This window comes from Numida meleagris, unplaced genomic scaffold (assembly GCF_002078875.1).
Source record: "Numida meleagris isolate 19003 breed g44 Domestic line unplaced genomic scaffold, NumMel1.0 unplaced_Scaffold316, whole genome shotgun sequence".
Lineage (NCBI taxonomy): Eukaryota > Metazoa > Chordata > Aves > Galliformes > Numididae > Numida > Numida meleagris.
Genome location: NW_018364550.1, coordinates 21,609 through 36,085, shown reverse-complemented (window position 1 = coordinate 36,085; position 14,477 = coordinate 21,609). Strand labels below are relative to the sequence as shown.

The 14,477-nt window shown below is 39.1% G+C and overlaps 1 protein-coding gene across 9 annotated transcripts in view; it reads left to right on the top strand.

Annotated features, from left to right (window-relative positions):
- LOC110391171 (low-density lipoprotein receptor-related protein 6) overlaps nucleotides 1-14,477 on the top strand; it is a 92,900-nt gene that overhangs the window by 56,912 nt on the left and 21,511 nt on the right. For all 9 annotated transcript variants that reach the window (XR_002434002.1, XR_002434000.1, XR_002434001.1 and 6 more), the window contains 6 exons: nucleotides 2,891-3,093; nucleotides 4,587-4,798; nucleotides 4,987-5,177; nucleotides 10,091-10,300; nucleotides 11,751-11,876; nucleotides 13,234-13,470. Coding sequence is in view for 5 of the 9 variants with exons in the window: in XM_021382933.1 (XP_021238608.1) it covers nucleotides 2,891-3,093; nucleotides 4,587-4,798; nucleotides 4,987-5,177; nucleotides 10,091-10,300; nucleotides 11,751-11,876; nucleotides 13,234-13,470 (1,179 nt within the window). In the remaining 4 variants the exon portion in view is untranslated. The remainder of the gene's footprint in view (nucleotides 1-2,890; nucleotides 3,094-4,586; nucleotides 4,799-4,986; nucleotides 5,178-10,090; nucleotides 10,301-11,750; nucleotides 11,877-13,233; nucleotides 13,471-14,477) is intronic.

Genomic DNA, 14,477 nt, shown 5'->3' with positions numbered 1-14,477 from the left:
CAGTGCAGCCAAGTCCCATTTTTCTTCATTGTTTTGCAGAATACGAACCACAGAGTCCCTCAGGCTGTGTGTAATTAGTTTCTAACCAAATAATTTATTCATCTCTCAATAACTGGCTGCCAGTGAAGCACTCACAATTTTGGCAGGCATGCTGGATGGCTGATTTCCACTGATGTCATTCAGATTAGTTGGTGGGTTAAGAGATTCGTGGTATAGAGAGACAGATTGTATCTCATCTGCATTATGCCTGAGTAGAGAGGTCCAACTGTTGTTTTAAAGCCAAAAGCAGGGTAGCCTGTTCCATGAATGCCACCTCATAAATTTTTTTGAAAATCATGCTCCTTAGAGAAGCCTGCTTTATCCCCCAGTGTGTTCCGTACTCCTTCTTTCCTTTTCAGTTACCAAAGGTGCTTGCCTGTCAGCTAGATTTTTGTACTTGAACATTCTCACATCTTCCTGCAAGTTAGAAGCATAGCTGACACCACTCCAGCGGTCTCTGTGATGTTGTGGGTGGAAGAATTTTACTTCCAGTAGAAAAGAAGTAGCAAAATGATGTTTTCTTGTGAAAGCGCACTCAATACAAATGGGGAGAAAAGTAGGAAAGGAAGAAGAAAAATAAAGGAAATAGTTGTGAACAAACAGAGCTGTCTCACTGCAGAATGGTTCAGTCTTTCATAATGTGTTAGGGGTATTTCTTTTGCCAAGTTCAAATCTGGTAACTTTCCAACTCTCATTTGTAGGTAATTGGAGACTGAGGCTTCTCTGCTTAAAATTTAATTTTACTCTTCACCATTATAATTGGAGCATGAATCATTTTAACTTTCCATTGCTTGTTTTACTTGCTTACATATTCCTGAACATTATTATTATTATTATTATTATTATTATTATCCCAAGCCCTGTCTAGAGGCTATTTCCTCCCTTCTGGATCACCCTGCTCATGTGTGCATAGATTCTTCTAATTATGGGAAGGACATGCTGAAATCACTACATCTGGTATCTCATCAGACCTTCCGTGTGCTGTGAAGTTTGAATGCAGTATTACACAAGAGATCTGCTCACTGCGCTCCAGTTGCCTTCCAAAAATATAGTTAAATTATGTGACAGCTGGGAGGGGAAATGATGAAAACTGGAAAGTAATTTCTGAAATTGGTACTGTTTGAGAGATATTGGGACTCAAAGGGGAAAGTTTACTGTTAGTCTTTATAGTGAGCTATCAATTCAAAGTCGGAAGCCAGGCGATCTTAGACAGTGGGAGGGTCTCTCTGGGGAAAAGAGTAGAAGATATTAGGTTCTTATGATGCTATATTTGCCTGCACTGTTTTATCTTAAGCTTTTTTTCGTTAGCATTAATGTCTTAGTTGCTTGATAAGAATACTGATGGTTTCTCAATCTGTTACTATTATCTATTATCTCTACACACTCAATATAAAGTTTTGTTTGCTTTTTGTGTGTTTTATTCTACAGTTTTCAGCTAAGAGGAAAAAGGCTTTAATTATTGCAGAATCATTTGGAGGAGAAATATGAGTTTTCCAGAAAACAAAAATACCTTGTGGTTAGGCCTGGTTGTTGTTAGGAAGTTAGCATTAAGTGTTAGTTACCAAGGAAACTTCCCACACACTCTTTTTTTTTTTTTTTTTTTCTATTTCCCAGTGGCAGATAAATGTGTGTGTCTAAAATAACAAAGAAAGGTGATGTTGTTCTCTGGAAGGCTTTTGCTTACCTTCCCTTGCCAAGGTATTGCCTTACCTGTTTTACAGGCTGGATTGAATGAGCACAGTGTCCCACTGCTAATCTCTCCAGACCTGTGCTATAACAAATTGATTATACAAACTTCAGGGAGGCTGCAAACTACATTTCTGGCTGCTGGCTCTTGTGCTGTCTTGCATAGCAGTGGTTCCAGGTAGACCACTGTTGAAAAGAGTGATGCATAAAAGGGAAGGCGTTTTAACTACATCTACATGTTTCTGACCCAGTTATGTAATGCAGGGATAATTTATTTTTGATAGTGTAATTAACACCGATGTCTTACATGCTTACTGCTAGTTTCAGCTGTTAAATTACAGTTAAAGAGGATGAGGAAGTCTTATTTTCTGATGTTTGATGGTATTTATAAGTATCACTTATCCAGGAAATTTTTGCTGGGCATCTGGGAAGCCAGAGCAGAGCATCTGATGCTTTTCTGAATGCAGGTCAGTGTTCTTAGATAAGCACCAGGGAATAAGCAAGATAGGTAAATCTGAGAAGGGTGAAAATAAAGAGGAAAACTTCAAAAACCCAAGCTGCGCACAGGCTATGAATTGTTTGTTGTTCCATTCTGGTGCTGACAGAAGGGGTTTGCAGTAACAAGACTGAGCCACCAAATGGCAATCTCTGATCCCTGTGACCTCTAAATAAGAAGCCATTGCTGGGTTTTGCTCAGCTTCCTCTGCAGGTAGAAGCATACTTAGCAAAAAGTTTAAATTCAAAATAGCAGAGCTGTGTTTTCCTGGAATCCCTTTAGAAAGAAAATTGACAGTTCCTTGAGAGACATAGTTGACCATTATTGAGGTAATTTTGACAGAAGTCTTCGCGTTTACTAGACTTGCAACTTTCAAAACTATCTTTGCTAGTCACATCTACATTCAGATTTTTGTAGTAGAAAGAGATCATTTAAAAGGCTTTTCAAACTAATTAGAGGGTTTTTTTTGTGTTGTGTTTTGGATATACTTGGGTTGTTTGGGTTTTTTTTGTTCGTTTTTCGTTTTGTTTGTTTTCAAAGGAGGATAAGCGGAATGAAATATTTGACATTGTGTTTTATAAAGTAATTGTTGTTACTGAGCATAAAAATACTCAACATTGCTGTGTCTAACCCTTTCCCTCTCCTTTTGTTTTTTTTTAACCCATCAAGCTCCTACAACCTTTCTTTTGTTCAGTCAGAAGAACGCAATTAATCGCATGGTGATAGATGAGCAGCAGAGTCCAGATATCATACTTCCCATACATAGTCTCAGAAATGTTCGAGCCATCGATTATGACCCCCTGGATAAGCAGTTGTACTGGATTGATTCACGGCAGAATATCATTCGGAAGGCACAGGAAGATGGCAGCCAGGTATCCTGTGGGCAGTGGAATTTCTAAAAGATGCTCTGTACCCAAAAATGTATGGTGATGCATAAATAATTTAGATCTACAGATTTCTTGTAGGTAACCAGCTGGCCCTTGACAAAACAAGTGGCATCTGAAGTTTCTGGAGTCTTCAGTCAGTAAACTTGGAGATGCAGCAGGAAATGAAACAATAAAAACTGGACTGGCCTAAAGATACTCTGGTCCTTAGTGCAGTATTTGCTCAGCTCTGTCTTTTGGCTGGGGGCAGTGGGATGCTCCTATGTGAGAGTCATGAAGCACAGAAGGGAAGATTCTTGGTAGAAAATGAGTGTGTTAAGAGAGTGACAGAAGAGTTGCAAATGAGAAGGGCATGGGAACATCAACTCTGAAATGAAGAGACTGGGACTTTGTCAGCATATGGCTGTGTTTAAAGCTTCCTATGTTCTGGTGGGGATAGAAGGAGAACTGTTGTCAACTACAGAGGCACTAGGTGGGAAGGTTGAAACTTGTGACCTGTAAGAGAAGTAGCAGGCCAGCTTTAGCAGGATAAACAAATGCAGGATTTTAGGCACACCCTTTCATGAAGGTGCCAAGCCAAAAAAAAAAAAAAATTAGGCAAATCTTCCAGTGAAGTTTGATTTGAAGATGAGAGAGTGGAGCCTACTTATGCCAAAAGCATGAAGTTTTCCAAAAAGATTAGCTTAGGCTGTGTTTTGAGACTTAACAATCCTCTTCAGTTTTTTTGACAAAGTCATGAAACATGTCATCTAAGTTTAGCTTTCACTTTGACTATACATGTAAAATAATTTAAAAAGAAAACAAAAATGGAAAAAAAGAAAATGAAAGAAAGGGCACGAGAACTTCAAAGATTTGGACTGGAAGACCAGAACTTTGGAGCAGAAAGGTGTTAGCTGGAAATGACAGCTGATATCCTTTCTGTCTCTTGGCAATTTCCTTCCCATTTATGGTTCATCCTTATTTTATTTCCCTCAAGTGTGAGGGCAGTGATGATGGAGTAGAATGAGACAGGAATTCCAAGCACTGTCTGGCCTCCCTTTGCCAGTATTTTTTATCTGCTTAGCTGCAGCTTTGGGAATTAGAGGTGATATAGGTGTTTCTACTGTAGAGTGCTATACACTCTGGATTTGGGTCTATCCAAACTAAACTTAGGGTTGTCAAGGATAGGTTGAAGCCAGGGAAGTTCAACCTGAATCTTCAACATAGAGGCTATTTAGACTTTTCAGTCAAATTTGCTGAATCTTATGTGTTGCAACAACTTGATTGCCATTAAAACAAACTGTCAGGACTAAGTGATAAATCTCATCAAAAATGTTAATGAGTCAACTGATCCTGTGTGTCTCCTACTTTATGATAATATTTTGGTGGCCTCTCTCTTTTCCTTGGCAATAATTTGATGTGGTACATCCATAGTAAATTTAATTGCCTGCATTGGATCTTATTAAGTGTTCTTCGGTGAGTTGTTTTTCTTTCCTTCTTAGAGCCTCACTGTTGTGACAAGTCCAGTTCCCAGTCAGAACCTAGACATGCAGCCTTATGACCTGAGCATTGACATCTACAGCCGCTATATCTACTGGACCTGTGAAGCTACTAATGTCATCAATGTGACACGCCTGGATGGGAGACCCATGGGAGTGGTGCTCAAGGGAAGTCAAGACAGACCCAGGGCCATTGTGGTGAATCCAGAGAAAGGGTAAGTAGCAGAAATAGTGATACGGCAAAATTCAGGCTGAAGGTTTTAAGAATCAAACTGTTTTCTTGCTGCTGTTTTCTGTTTGTCTGAATAAAAGCAACTGTAACATTTGTTAAAATGTCTTGGTCATATAGCAAAAATATGAAAAGGTCAAATAAACTGTTTTCCTCTAATAATTCCTATTCCAGATACATGTATTTCACCAACCTGCAGGAAAGGTCTCCTAAAATTGAGAGAGCAGCTTTGGATGGAACTGAACGAGAGGTCCTTTTTTTCAGTGGTTTGAGCAAGCCTGTAGCCTTAGCTATTGACAGCCAGCTAGGCAAGTTGTTCTGGGCTGATTCAGACCTGCGGAGAATTGAAAGCAGTGACCTTTCAGGTAGGGTAGCACTTTAATTCAGTGATTCATTTGTGTGGGGTGGGTGTGGGGGAATGTAGAGAAAGGTGTTGTCTTTTCCTTCCTGCTCTAGACAATCTGTACTGTGATTCTAATTGCTCCCTAAATTCCCAGCCAGGAAATGCGTGTGATTCATCCAACATACCTTTACTGTCTTGTGCCTCTATCTATGATTTGCATTATTAATTGCTACACTTGCTATTTACTTCAGTTTCTCACAGCAAGACCTTTGTGTGGTTTCCCAAAGTTGACTCAAATAAATTGCAGCAGTTTTGGAAAGGGGGTGGGAGAAGCACTGTTTTTATAGGCATTGGTTTTGGCGCAGTAATCTGTATATCAGGAGTTTCTTGTTAATGGAGAAGTCTTTCCTGCAGAGTTAAAGCAGTAGGTGTGCAGATCAGTTATGTGTCTGTCATTTAGGGACATAATGTGAGAAGAGTAAAGTGAGATTTAATGCTTTCCTTTTCTCAAAAGGCAAAAAAAAAAAGTCCTACCAGCCATATAATTCTCTTTGCCTGTTCCTTAATGCTGGTTATGCTGCTTGTCCACTATGAGTTGATTTACCTGTCTTTACTACATACGTAAAACTGTAAGGTAGCAGCAATATAGAAAAAGAGAAATAGAGAGAAGTTTTCTGTTGATATGGAAAGCTGAATTGATCACACAAGCAACCAGAACTGGGGCAAGAGAAGAGGCAAAACTGTGCAGTTAGATTAGGTGAGAGAGACACAGTCAGCTCCTATTTACTAGTTGGATGCAGCTTTTTGCTGGATCATCTCAACTGTCTTTTGTGACTCGGATAGTAATTCATTGTGATACAAGTTGGCTTGAATTTTGCTGAACACATACCTCTCCATCTCTTTATTACATGTTGAGGTATAAACCCACTCATATTGCTGCCTGTGGGCATCAGCAGCAGAATTTCTCCTTCCCCTGGAGTAGGTCCGGCCCCAGTCTGAATAACACACTTTAGCTGAGTGTTATTCAGCTGTCACTGAATGGAGAAGGAAATAAGGATGTACTTTGCAATCCATGAGTGAAATTGAAAACTTAGCAAGACTCTGGTAGTTTAGAGTATTCCATGGATCATGTGATACCTTCATTCAAAGTGGAGGCATGCAATCCCATTGACACCAGTGTGGTTTTCAGCCTCTTATTAAGTTGCAACTTAATGCCTTGCTAAGCCAACAAACATGAAATGCTGAAACATTTTCCAAAACAAGAACTTATTAAGGCTGAAAACCTGACACTGGTGTCAATGGGATTGCAATAAGTTTTTCTTTTGGAAAATGTTTCAGCATTTCATGTTTGTTGGCTTAGCAAGACATTAACCGGAAGGTACACGATCACTTATGAACTGTGATGCCCTGATTGCTTATTATTTTAAAACAGAAGTCTTGAGCTGACTTAGTGAATTGTTTTTTTAAAAAAAAGTGATCACAAAATCATAGAATGGTGGAGTTTGAAAGATGCCTCATCTTGTCCCACCTCTGCTCAAGCGGGATCACCCAGAGTAGGTTGCCTAGGTGTACATCCAGGTGGCTTTTGAACATCTTGAAGAAGGACATTCTACAGCCTCTGGCAACCTGTGCCGGAGCTCCAGCACCCACACAGCACAGAAGTGCTTCCTGGTGTTCAGAAGGAACCTCCTGTGTGCCAGTTTGTGCCCATTACCTCTGATCCTGGCACTGAGCACCACTGAAAAGAGCCTAATTCTGTCCTCTGTGCACTGTCCCTTCAAGTATTTGTTTACCTTAATAAAATTTGCCCTGAGACATCTCTTCTTCAGTCTGAACAGACCCAGCTTTCTCAACCTTTCCTCATAGGAGAGTTGTTACAGTGCCTTAATCTTCTTCACAACCTGTCGTTGGACTGTCTCCAGTATGTCCATGTTTCTCTTGTACAGGGGAGCCCAGTGCTCCAGGTGTGGCTACACCAGTGCTGTCTGGAGGAAAAGGATCACCTCCTTTGACCTGCTGGCAATACTATGCCTAGTGCAGCCAAGAATCCTATTAGTCTTCTTTGTGACAAGGGCACAGTGGTGGCTCACGTTCAGCATGGTGTCTACCAGGACCCCTCGGTCTTTTCCTGCCAAGCTGCTTTCCAGCTGGGTACCCCCAGCATGTTCTGGTGTATGGGGTTGTTCCTCGTCAGGTGCAGGACTTTGTACTTCTCCATGTTAAACTTCATGAGGTTCCTATCAGTCCAGTTCTCTGCCTTCTCATTCTCTCTGGATGGCAGCACAACCGTCTGGTGGTGTATCAGCCACCTCCCCCATGTTTGTTTTGTTTAAAGATCACCACTGTATTACTGATGTCATGAAGTAAGAGCTCCCCATTTTGATGAACATTAAGAAAAATCTTTCCAAAATCCCTCTTGGTTTTTGTCTTCTGCACCACAAATAGATTCCTATAATCACAATAAATTGCCAACTGCCGAGATGCAATCCTGTACTTAGAAATGCTGATTAATAGGGTCTTTTGACTGGCAAAGTAATTTTTTGCATGTGTTATCTTTTTTAAAACATGTGCAATCTCCTGCTATGTTGACTCCATAGATGCCAGTACTCATAAAGAGAAGGAGAAACAGAATGCCTTTATGTGATGCAGTCCTTCTTTTGCACATTGTTCTTGAGGAATGCAGTTAGGTCTCAGTTGTGCTGCCCAAATTGGAGATCCTTCTGAAGCTAACCAAATTCCTCACCTGGTTAAGGGTTGTTTACAAAAAGATGACTGAAATTAGCTCCTGACCATGGAAACTATTTGGAAATTAGTTTTTCAATTCCAGAATAATTTGTGTGATTTGGAAATGTCTAATGATTCTGGAATTAAGTCATTTTTATATGGAAATAGAATGTGCTAAGGATGTATCCTGACTTTTGTGTTTATTTGTTTAAGTCTTTAAAGGCATTGCTGGAAAGAGAATAGTGATGCCAGGAGACAAAACTCCTCTTAATAACATCTCCTTTTCATCTGGCATTCCTAGTAAAGGGAACTAGCATCTCAGGTACTATTGTTGGCTTATGGAAGGAGGGATTTCAGTGTCCCAGTTTATTCAGAAATAGCTACACTTGGTCACAAATGCTAAAAAGAAATATTAAAACAGTAATATAGAGAAAATTTTAAGCTTCAAAGCTTTAGGAGCATTTTGCAAAATGCCATGTTGATTCACATGAGCATAGTAGAGCAGGGTATTTGCAGACTCCATTTGGGTAGGTCAACGTCTTAGTTTAAATTATATTGTTTCCTGTCATCTTTGCATATTCCCCACTTCCCAGCTTAGCTTTTCTTCTCTTAAAGATGTGGGTTGCTGTTTCTAACCTTTTCCCTATAAGATGACTCATATTCATGAGGGTTAATAGACTGTTGCAGATCTTTAGTTTGACTTGTATCACTCAGTCTGTTAATTTCTTCATCAGTCTGGGTATAACCTCCTTCAGAATCCATCAATGTTATTTCTTAATCAGATCATTGCTGGTGATATTCCAAATTGGTGGATGAGAGCCCTGTGTAGCTGAGGATTAAAATCTCCATGATCTGCTTAAGATGTTACCACTTGCTAAATGCTTAAAAGTTCCATATACGTTTAGTAAAATTGAGATAAATACAGTTTTTGTAGCTTAATTTGTTTGCAGTTCCTGGCATACTGTTGATTAAGGTTCTCAACAAGCCAAAGATGTTCTTTCTTCTAACCAAAATGGAGGAATAGAACCTGAGAAAATTATAAAATCCTAAAATAGGCATCTTTTGTCCCATAACAGTATCATATGGGAGTACGGTACAGGTATCATATAACTTTTCTGTGGTATTCAGATATACTGGTATATTTTTACAGGAAAGGAAATATTAAAACTTGTTGAAAATGATGTTGTGGAAGAACATATGCAAAACTATTATCTGCTGTATTAAAAATAAAAATAAGCATAGCAGTGAGCTCAGATACCCTAAAACAACAGGATTCGGATGTTTATTTTCAAGCTCTAGTCTAATTTTGAACTATGTAATATTGTTACAGCATTTCAAAATTGAAGCAGAATCCATATGTTTGTGGGTAATTTTTTGCTCAGAATATGATAAACCTCACTGAATATTTGAGTGTTAATGACCATTGTGTGTGAGTTATGAAGTCTTCACCATCTTTGGACAGTCTTTAGTGTTACTCCTGAAACAGTTGTGGGCTCTCTTCTGTTTATACGGACTGTTACCCATGAAATGTGACAGTTGCTGAGTAATCTAGCATAAAAGTCAGCAAATACTTTCAGAGGGGTCAAGCTTCTTGGCTGCTACTGATGTTTGCTGAGGGAACTGAAGAAAGTAAGTCTTCACTAGAAAGAATGGAATGTTCTTAATTTAGGATGAAAACATTTGTGAAGATAATGTAGTTGAAACAAAAGAATATGAGGAAGCCAAAAGTCAAATGTTTACCTTAATCTCACAATTCATGTGAAAAGTACTAACTACCTTGTCTTCACTTGTTTTTAATCTTGCATTAGTTAACTCAAGCTAATAATCCATCTTCTTATTCTCTGCTGAATGCCAAGACAAAGCAGTTAAAAAAAGAATAGATGAATGAAAAGAAGTAACAATTACCGTCATTACCAATAAAAGACTGAGTAGTCTCATGAGAGGTGGGCCCCCAACTCCATACACTTTCTAAATACAGTAAAGAAGTGCAAAAACAGTCTTTTGATTAAAATAATTTTAAAAAAAGAGATCACTTATCTGCAAAGCATTGGTCTTACATCAGAGGACCCAAGATTGCATGTATTTTTTATAGTTGGCTTTAACTAGTAGTGTAAGAGTAGTAGAAAATAATGACGTAAACACTATAGAAAATATTTGTGATAGTATTTTGGTTGATTCCAGTCAAGCTGAACAACTCTTTTCCTCCTGCAGGTGCTAACCGAGTTGTTTTGGAAGACTCTAATATCTTGCAACCTGTGGGACTAACTGTATTTGAGAACTGGTTGTATTGGATTGACAGACAACAGCAGATGATTGAAAAGATTGATATGACTGGTCGAGAAGGACGTACAAAGGTCCAAGCTCGTATTGCACAACTCAGTGACATTCATGCTGTGAAAGAGCTTAACGTTCAGGAATACAGTAAGTGCAATTCCTGTTTACAAGTGAAAATGGTGCTGGTGGGACTGGAGGCAGGGAATGGCTAAGAGAGATGAAGCCTGCTTTCCCTTGACGCTGATCAACATCAGTGTGAATCATAGGGGCCAGAAGTATCATTTTGTCTGTTATATTGCTAGAATGGTATTGTTTGGCTCCATAGTGCAGTTGGCAATGGACATGAAAACTACCACAAACCCAGCATCATATTTTGTTGCTGGGATTTGATATGTTGTTGTTGGGATTTGAGTGTATATAGGTACAGTGGAAATGTCCTGTTACCCCTAGTAGAGGATTTTCTGGATTATGGATGTGGTAGAGTACTGATGGAGATTGTCAAAGCTGTCACTATTAGGATTTTATTCCTTTTGGAGTTTTGAGGGCCCTTTACCAGCAGTAAATGTTTCAGTGGACTAGCTACCCTGCCTGCACAGCCTTGAAAGCAAAGTGAAGAATTTTTGCTAGTGTCAGTTCATATTGAAAATAAATGGTGGACACTGCATTGCACAAAGGAAGTGTGTAGTGAATAACAATTTGTGTTGAATGTGCCTGCACTTTGAAAAGTTTTCTGCTTACGAGGATATAGTTTTCCCTGCACACACTCACTTGAAATGAAGGGAGTTAGATGATTAAAGCAGTGGAGCTTCTATCTTCATGGACAAAACAGGCCTGGTTAATAGGCTGTGGTGTATGCCTTCACGAAATATGTAGAAAGATGTCTGGGGATATTTAATTAAAGTATTAGCACAGACTACTACTAGTTTTGTTTGCTATTAATCTCAGTAAATCTGTCAGGAGTTCCAAGGGAAGTATGTTGTCCTTTTTAAACATTAAAATGAAGAGACATATTTATCTAGAGCATGTTAACTTGAATTTTGGAGATAGTGTGAAAGCTTCAGAATTCATTAATTAGAAAAGTTTACTTTTTTAATGGTTTTTGATAGGAAAAAATTAAAGAAGTATAGAAACAAAGACACCAATATTGCTCTTCTTTCTGAAGAACTTATTCTATCTCACACAAAAGCAAATGGTTTGAGTATTGTTTGCTAGTTTAAAAGGCCACATGGTGTGATTCTCAGTGTTTTAAATCACAGATAAATAATTATTTGTGTAAAGGAAAAAAATACAGTGAAACACAACTTTTTCAGAGCTGATTTTAGAAATGCCCTCCGCATTGAGAAGGGAGTAATGAAGAGAGTCCAGTGAGATCACAGAAAGGTTTGGGAAGAGGTGGAGATTTCTTGTCATGGGACTTACCAAATTGTGAGAAAGTAAATCTGAATTGTCTTTTTCCAGATTCCACCAATTACTTTAGGGTACCTGAAGTAGAGGAAATTGAAAAAGAGTAGGGAATAAAACGACACATCTCATGTACTTATCCTCACAAGTGTGATTGCAGTTGTACTACCTATTTGCCTTATTCTTAAAATCACAGGACAGCACCCTTGTTCTCAAGATAATGGTGGTTGCTCACACATTTGCATTGTGAAAGGCGATGGGACCACACGCTGTTCTTGTCCAGTCCACCTTGTTTTGCTGCAGGATGAGCTGTCCTGTGGAGGTAAGTCTTTTCCATGCTCTGGGTTGCTGAGCTTTAGGGACAGCTTCTGAGCGGAAAGAATGTGACAGTGTACCAGGTGGTGTAACACGCTTTTACATATTCACCTCTTTGCTGCAATCCACTGAGCTAAGTCTGTAAGTTTTGAGGATTAAAAGAATAAGAGTATTTCATTAGCTGACAGTAGAATAAGGATTTCTGTTCACCCTTTCTACTTAAGTCAATTGCATTATTTCAATTTGATTTTCTTTATTGTATGATTTTTTTATTACTTTTTATATCGCTCTTCATGTTCTTGTTTTTCAGCTAATGGTAAGCTCCCATGTTCTGACATATTCCACCCCATCTACTGTCTGTGCCATTTAATTCTTCCCTTCTTTCCTCCTGAAATTCACCCTCTGTGTGGCATTCTGAATTGCAGCCTCAGAAGGGCGAGTTGCCTCCTCCATGGTGATATGACCACTGTAGCTTACGCGCTGGTGTGTCCAAGGTTGTGGTTGAAAGGGGGGACAGAAAAGGCACTTTGGTACTTCAGTCCCTTTGTGCCAACGTTCTGAATGGGTTTATTATTCAGTCTTCTTGGCATCAAGGCATTGTGAGGTCTCACAATGGAACAAGAGCTAACATAATCCAGATATTTTCTCAAGTTTAATAAAAGAGCAAGTTTAACACTAGGCCAAAAAGGAGAGAGGAAAAAAGGAGGATTAAAAAAAAAGGTGGAGGGGAGGAATACGTGCTTTCTTACAGCATGAGATTAACAGTTACAGTAGTGAATGTTAAATAACAGCTAACAGCTGTGTTGAGGTAGCGAGACAACTAGATGGAGCAGTTTTTTGTCATTTTAGAAGAATTTTGACTCAACAGAGCTGTCAAGGGCGCATAACTAGACATTGAGTCACAGCACATCCATCTGCAGCACATTACATCCTCCTAATGTTTTCTATACAATGACTGTTGAGCATTAAGAAAGCGAGCAGTCAACTGTGTATGCAGTGGTGCTGCAGGAAAGGGGGAGTAAGAAGAAAAGTATGTTGACTTTAAAAGAAGACTTTGAAGATCTATGGAGGAGGATCTAAGAGGCTGAAGTGGGAAGAAAAGAATTGCGTTTTGAGTGTTCATGTTTCTCTGTTCCTCTTCGTCTAATGAGACTCCATTGACATGAACTTATATCTGTCATGTGAGGCTCAAGACCTGCTCAAATGGCTGTAGAGGCAGAGGGGGTGGAAATTACCTTATGATTCTGCATGTTTACCAGCTGCTTGATATCAAAGCAGCTGAGTTATTCTTGTCCTTATCTGTTGTGATCTGCTGATTGTTCACCTGAATTTTTACTTTTTGTTTGTTTGCTTGATTTTTAAAGAACCTCCAACATGCTCCCCTCAGCAATTCACCTGTTACACAGGTGAGATTGACTGCATCCCGGTGGCCTGGCGCTGTGATGGTTTCACTGAATGTGAAGACCACAGTGATGAAAAAAACTGCCCAGTGTGCTCAGACACCCAGTTTCAGTGTGAAAGCGGACAGTGCATAGACAGTGCCCTCCAGTGCAATGGAGAAGCAAATTGCCAGGACAACTCAGATGAGAAGAACTGTGAAGGTACAGAGGATCTTTCAAATTATGATGGAAACAGAACTGTCCAAGGGACGCTATGAAAGATAACAAAGTTATTACAGAGTATAGAATTCGGAAGGATTTGAATTTCTGCTTTTTGTCACAGGTTTATTGAGTGGGAAATTATTTCACAGCCCCATTCCTTTGTTTTTACACCTGCTCATGTTCACAGCGGTTTAAGCTCTGCATGTGAAAAGTACTATTAAAAATGATATGTGTCAAGCTCTGAAACCTGGTAGCTATGGAGTAAACTTCTTTGAGTAAGTGAGAGTGAGAGGCAGGTGAGATTCCTGGAGACGTCCTCTTATTGTAGAATACAGCAAAAAAGAGCTGTTAAGCTATACTAATGGAGAGAAGTGCTATTGCCAACATAATGAGAATTAGGGATTTTTTGTTGTTGTTTTGGAAAGGGCAGATTATGCTGAAGGAGTCTGGACTACTCTAGTACTCTACTAAATGAAACATTAGAATAGTTGACATTCTTTTCCTTACTGCACAAGTAGTGAGGAATTGTAGGGATGACTTGCAAGCTTGAAAGGATGCCTCTTCCATAAATTCTTTCAGTACAATTTCTTAGCAGAGACTCTCTAAGAGTCTTTGAATCAAGGCTGAATTTCTTTCCAAAAGATATGCTCCAACTCAAACAAAAATATACAAATGAATGCAGAAATTCCTCTGTGATGAAGAATGATTTTTAGCCAGATGCATGCTGACATCTGAAAATGCTTTGTGCAGGTTAGTTTCCCAGTTACCATCCAGTGACTAGAGATATCGGAACAGGGGCTGTTTATCATCTTCAAATTGTCCCTGTTATTCAGAGTATTCAGGTTGAGTTCAGATCAGAAAAGCCTATAGTTTAACTTCTTAATTCAACTGAAATCAGAAAGAATTTAAAATTTATGTGAAACAGTAGGAAAAAGTATGTATAAACAATAGCAGCCAGTACCTTGCCTGCAGCACCTTTTTTTCCCAAAGCAGTAATGTATTTTTTG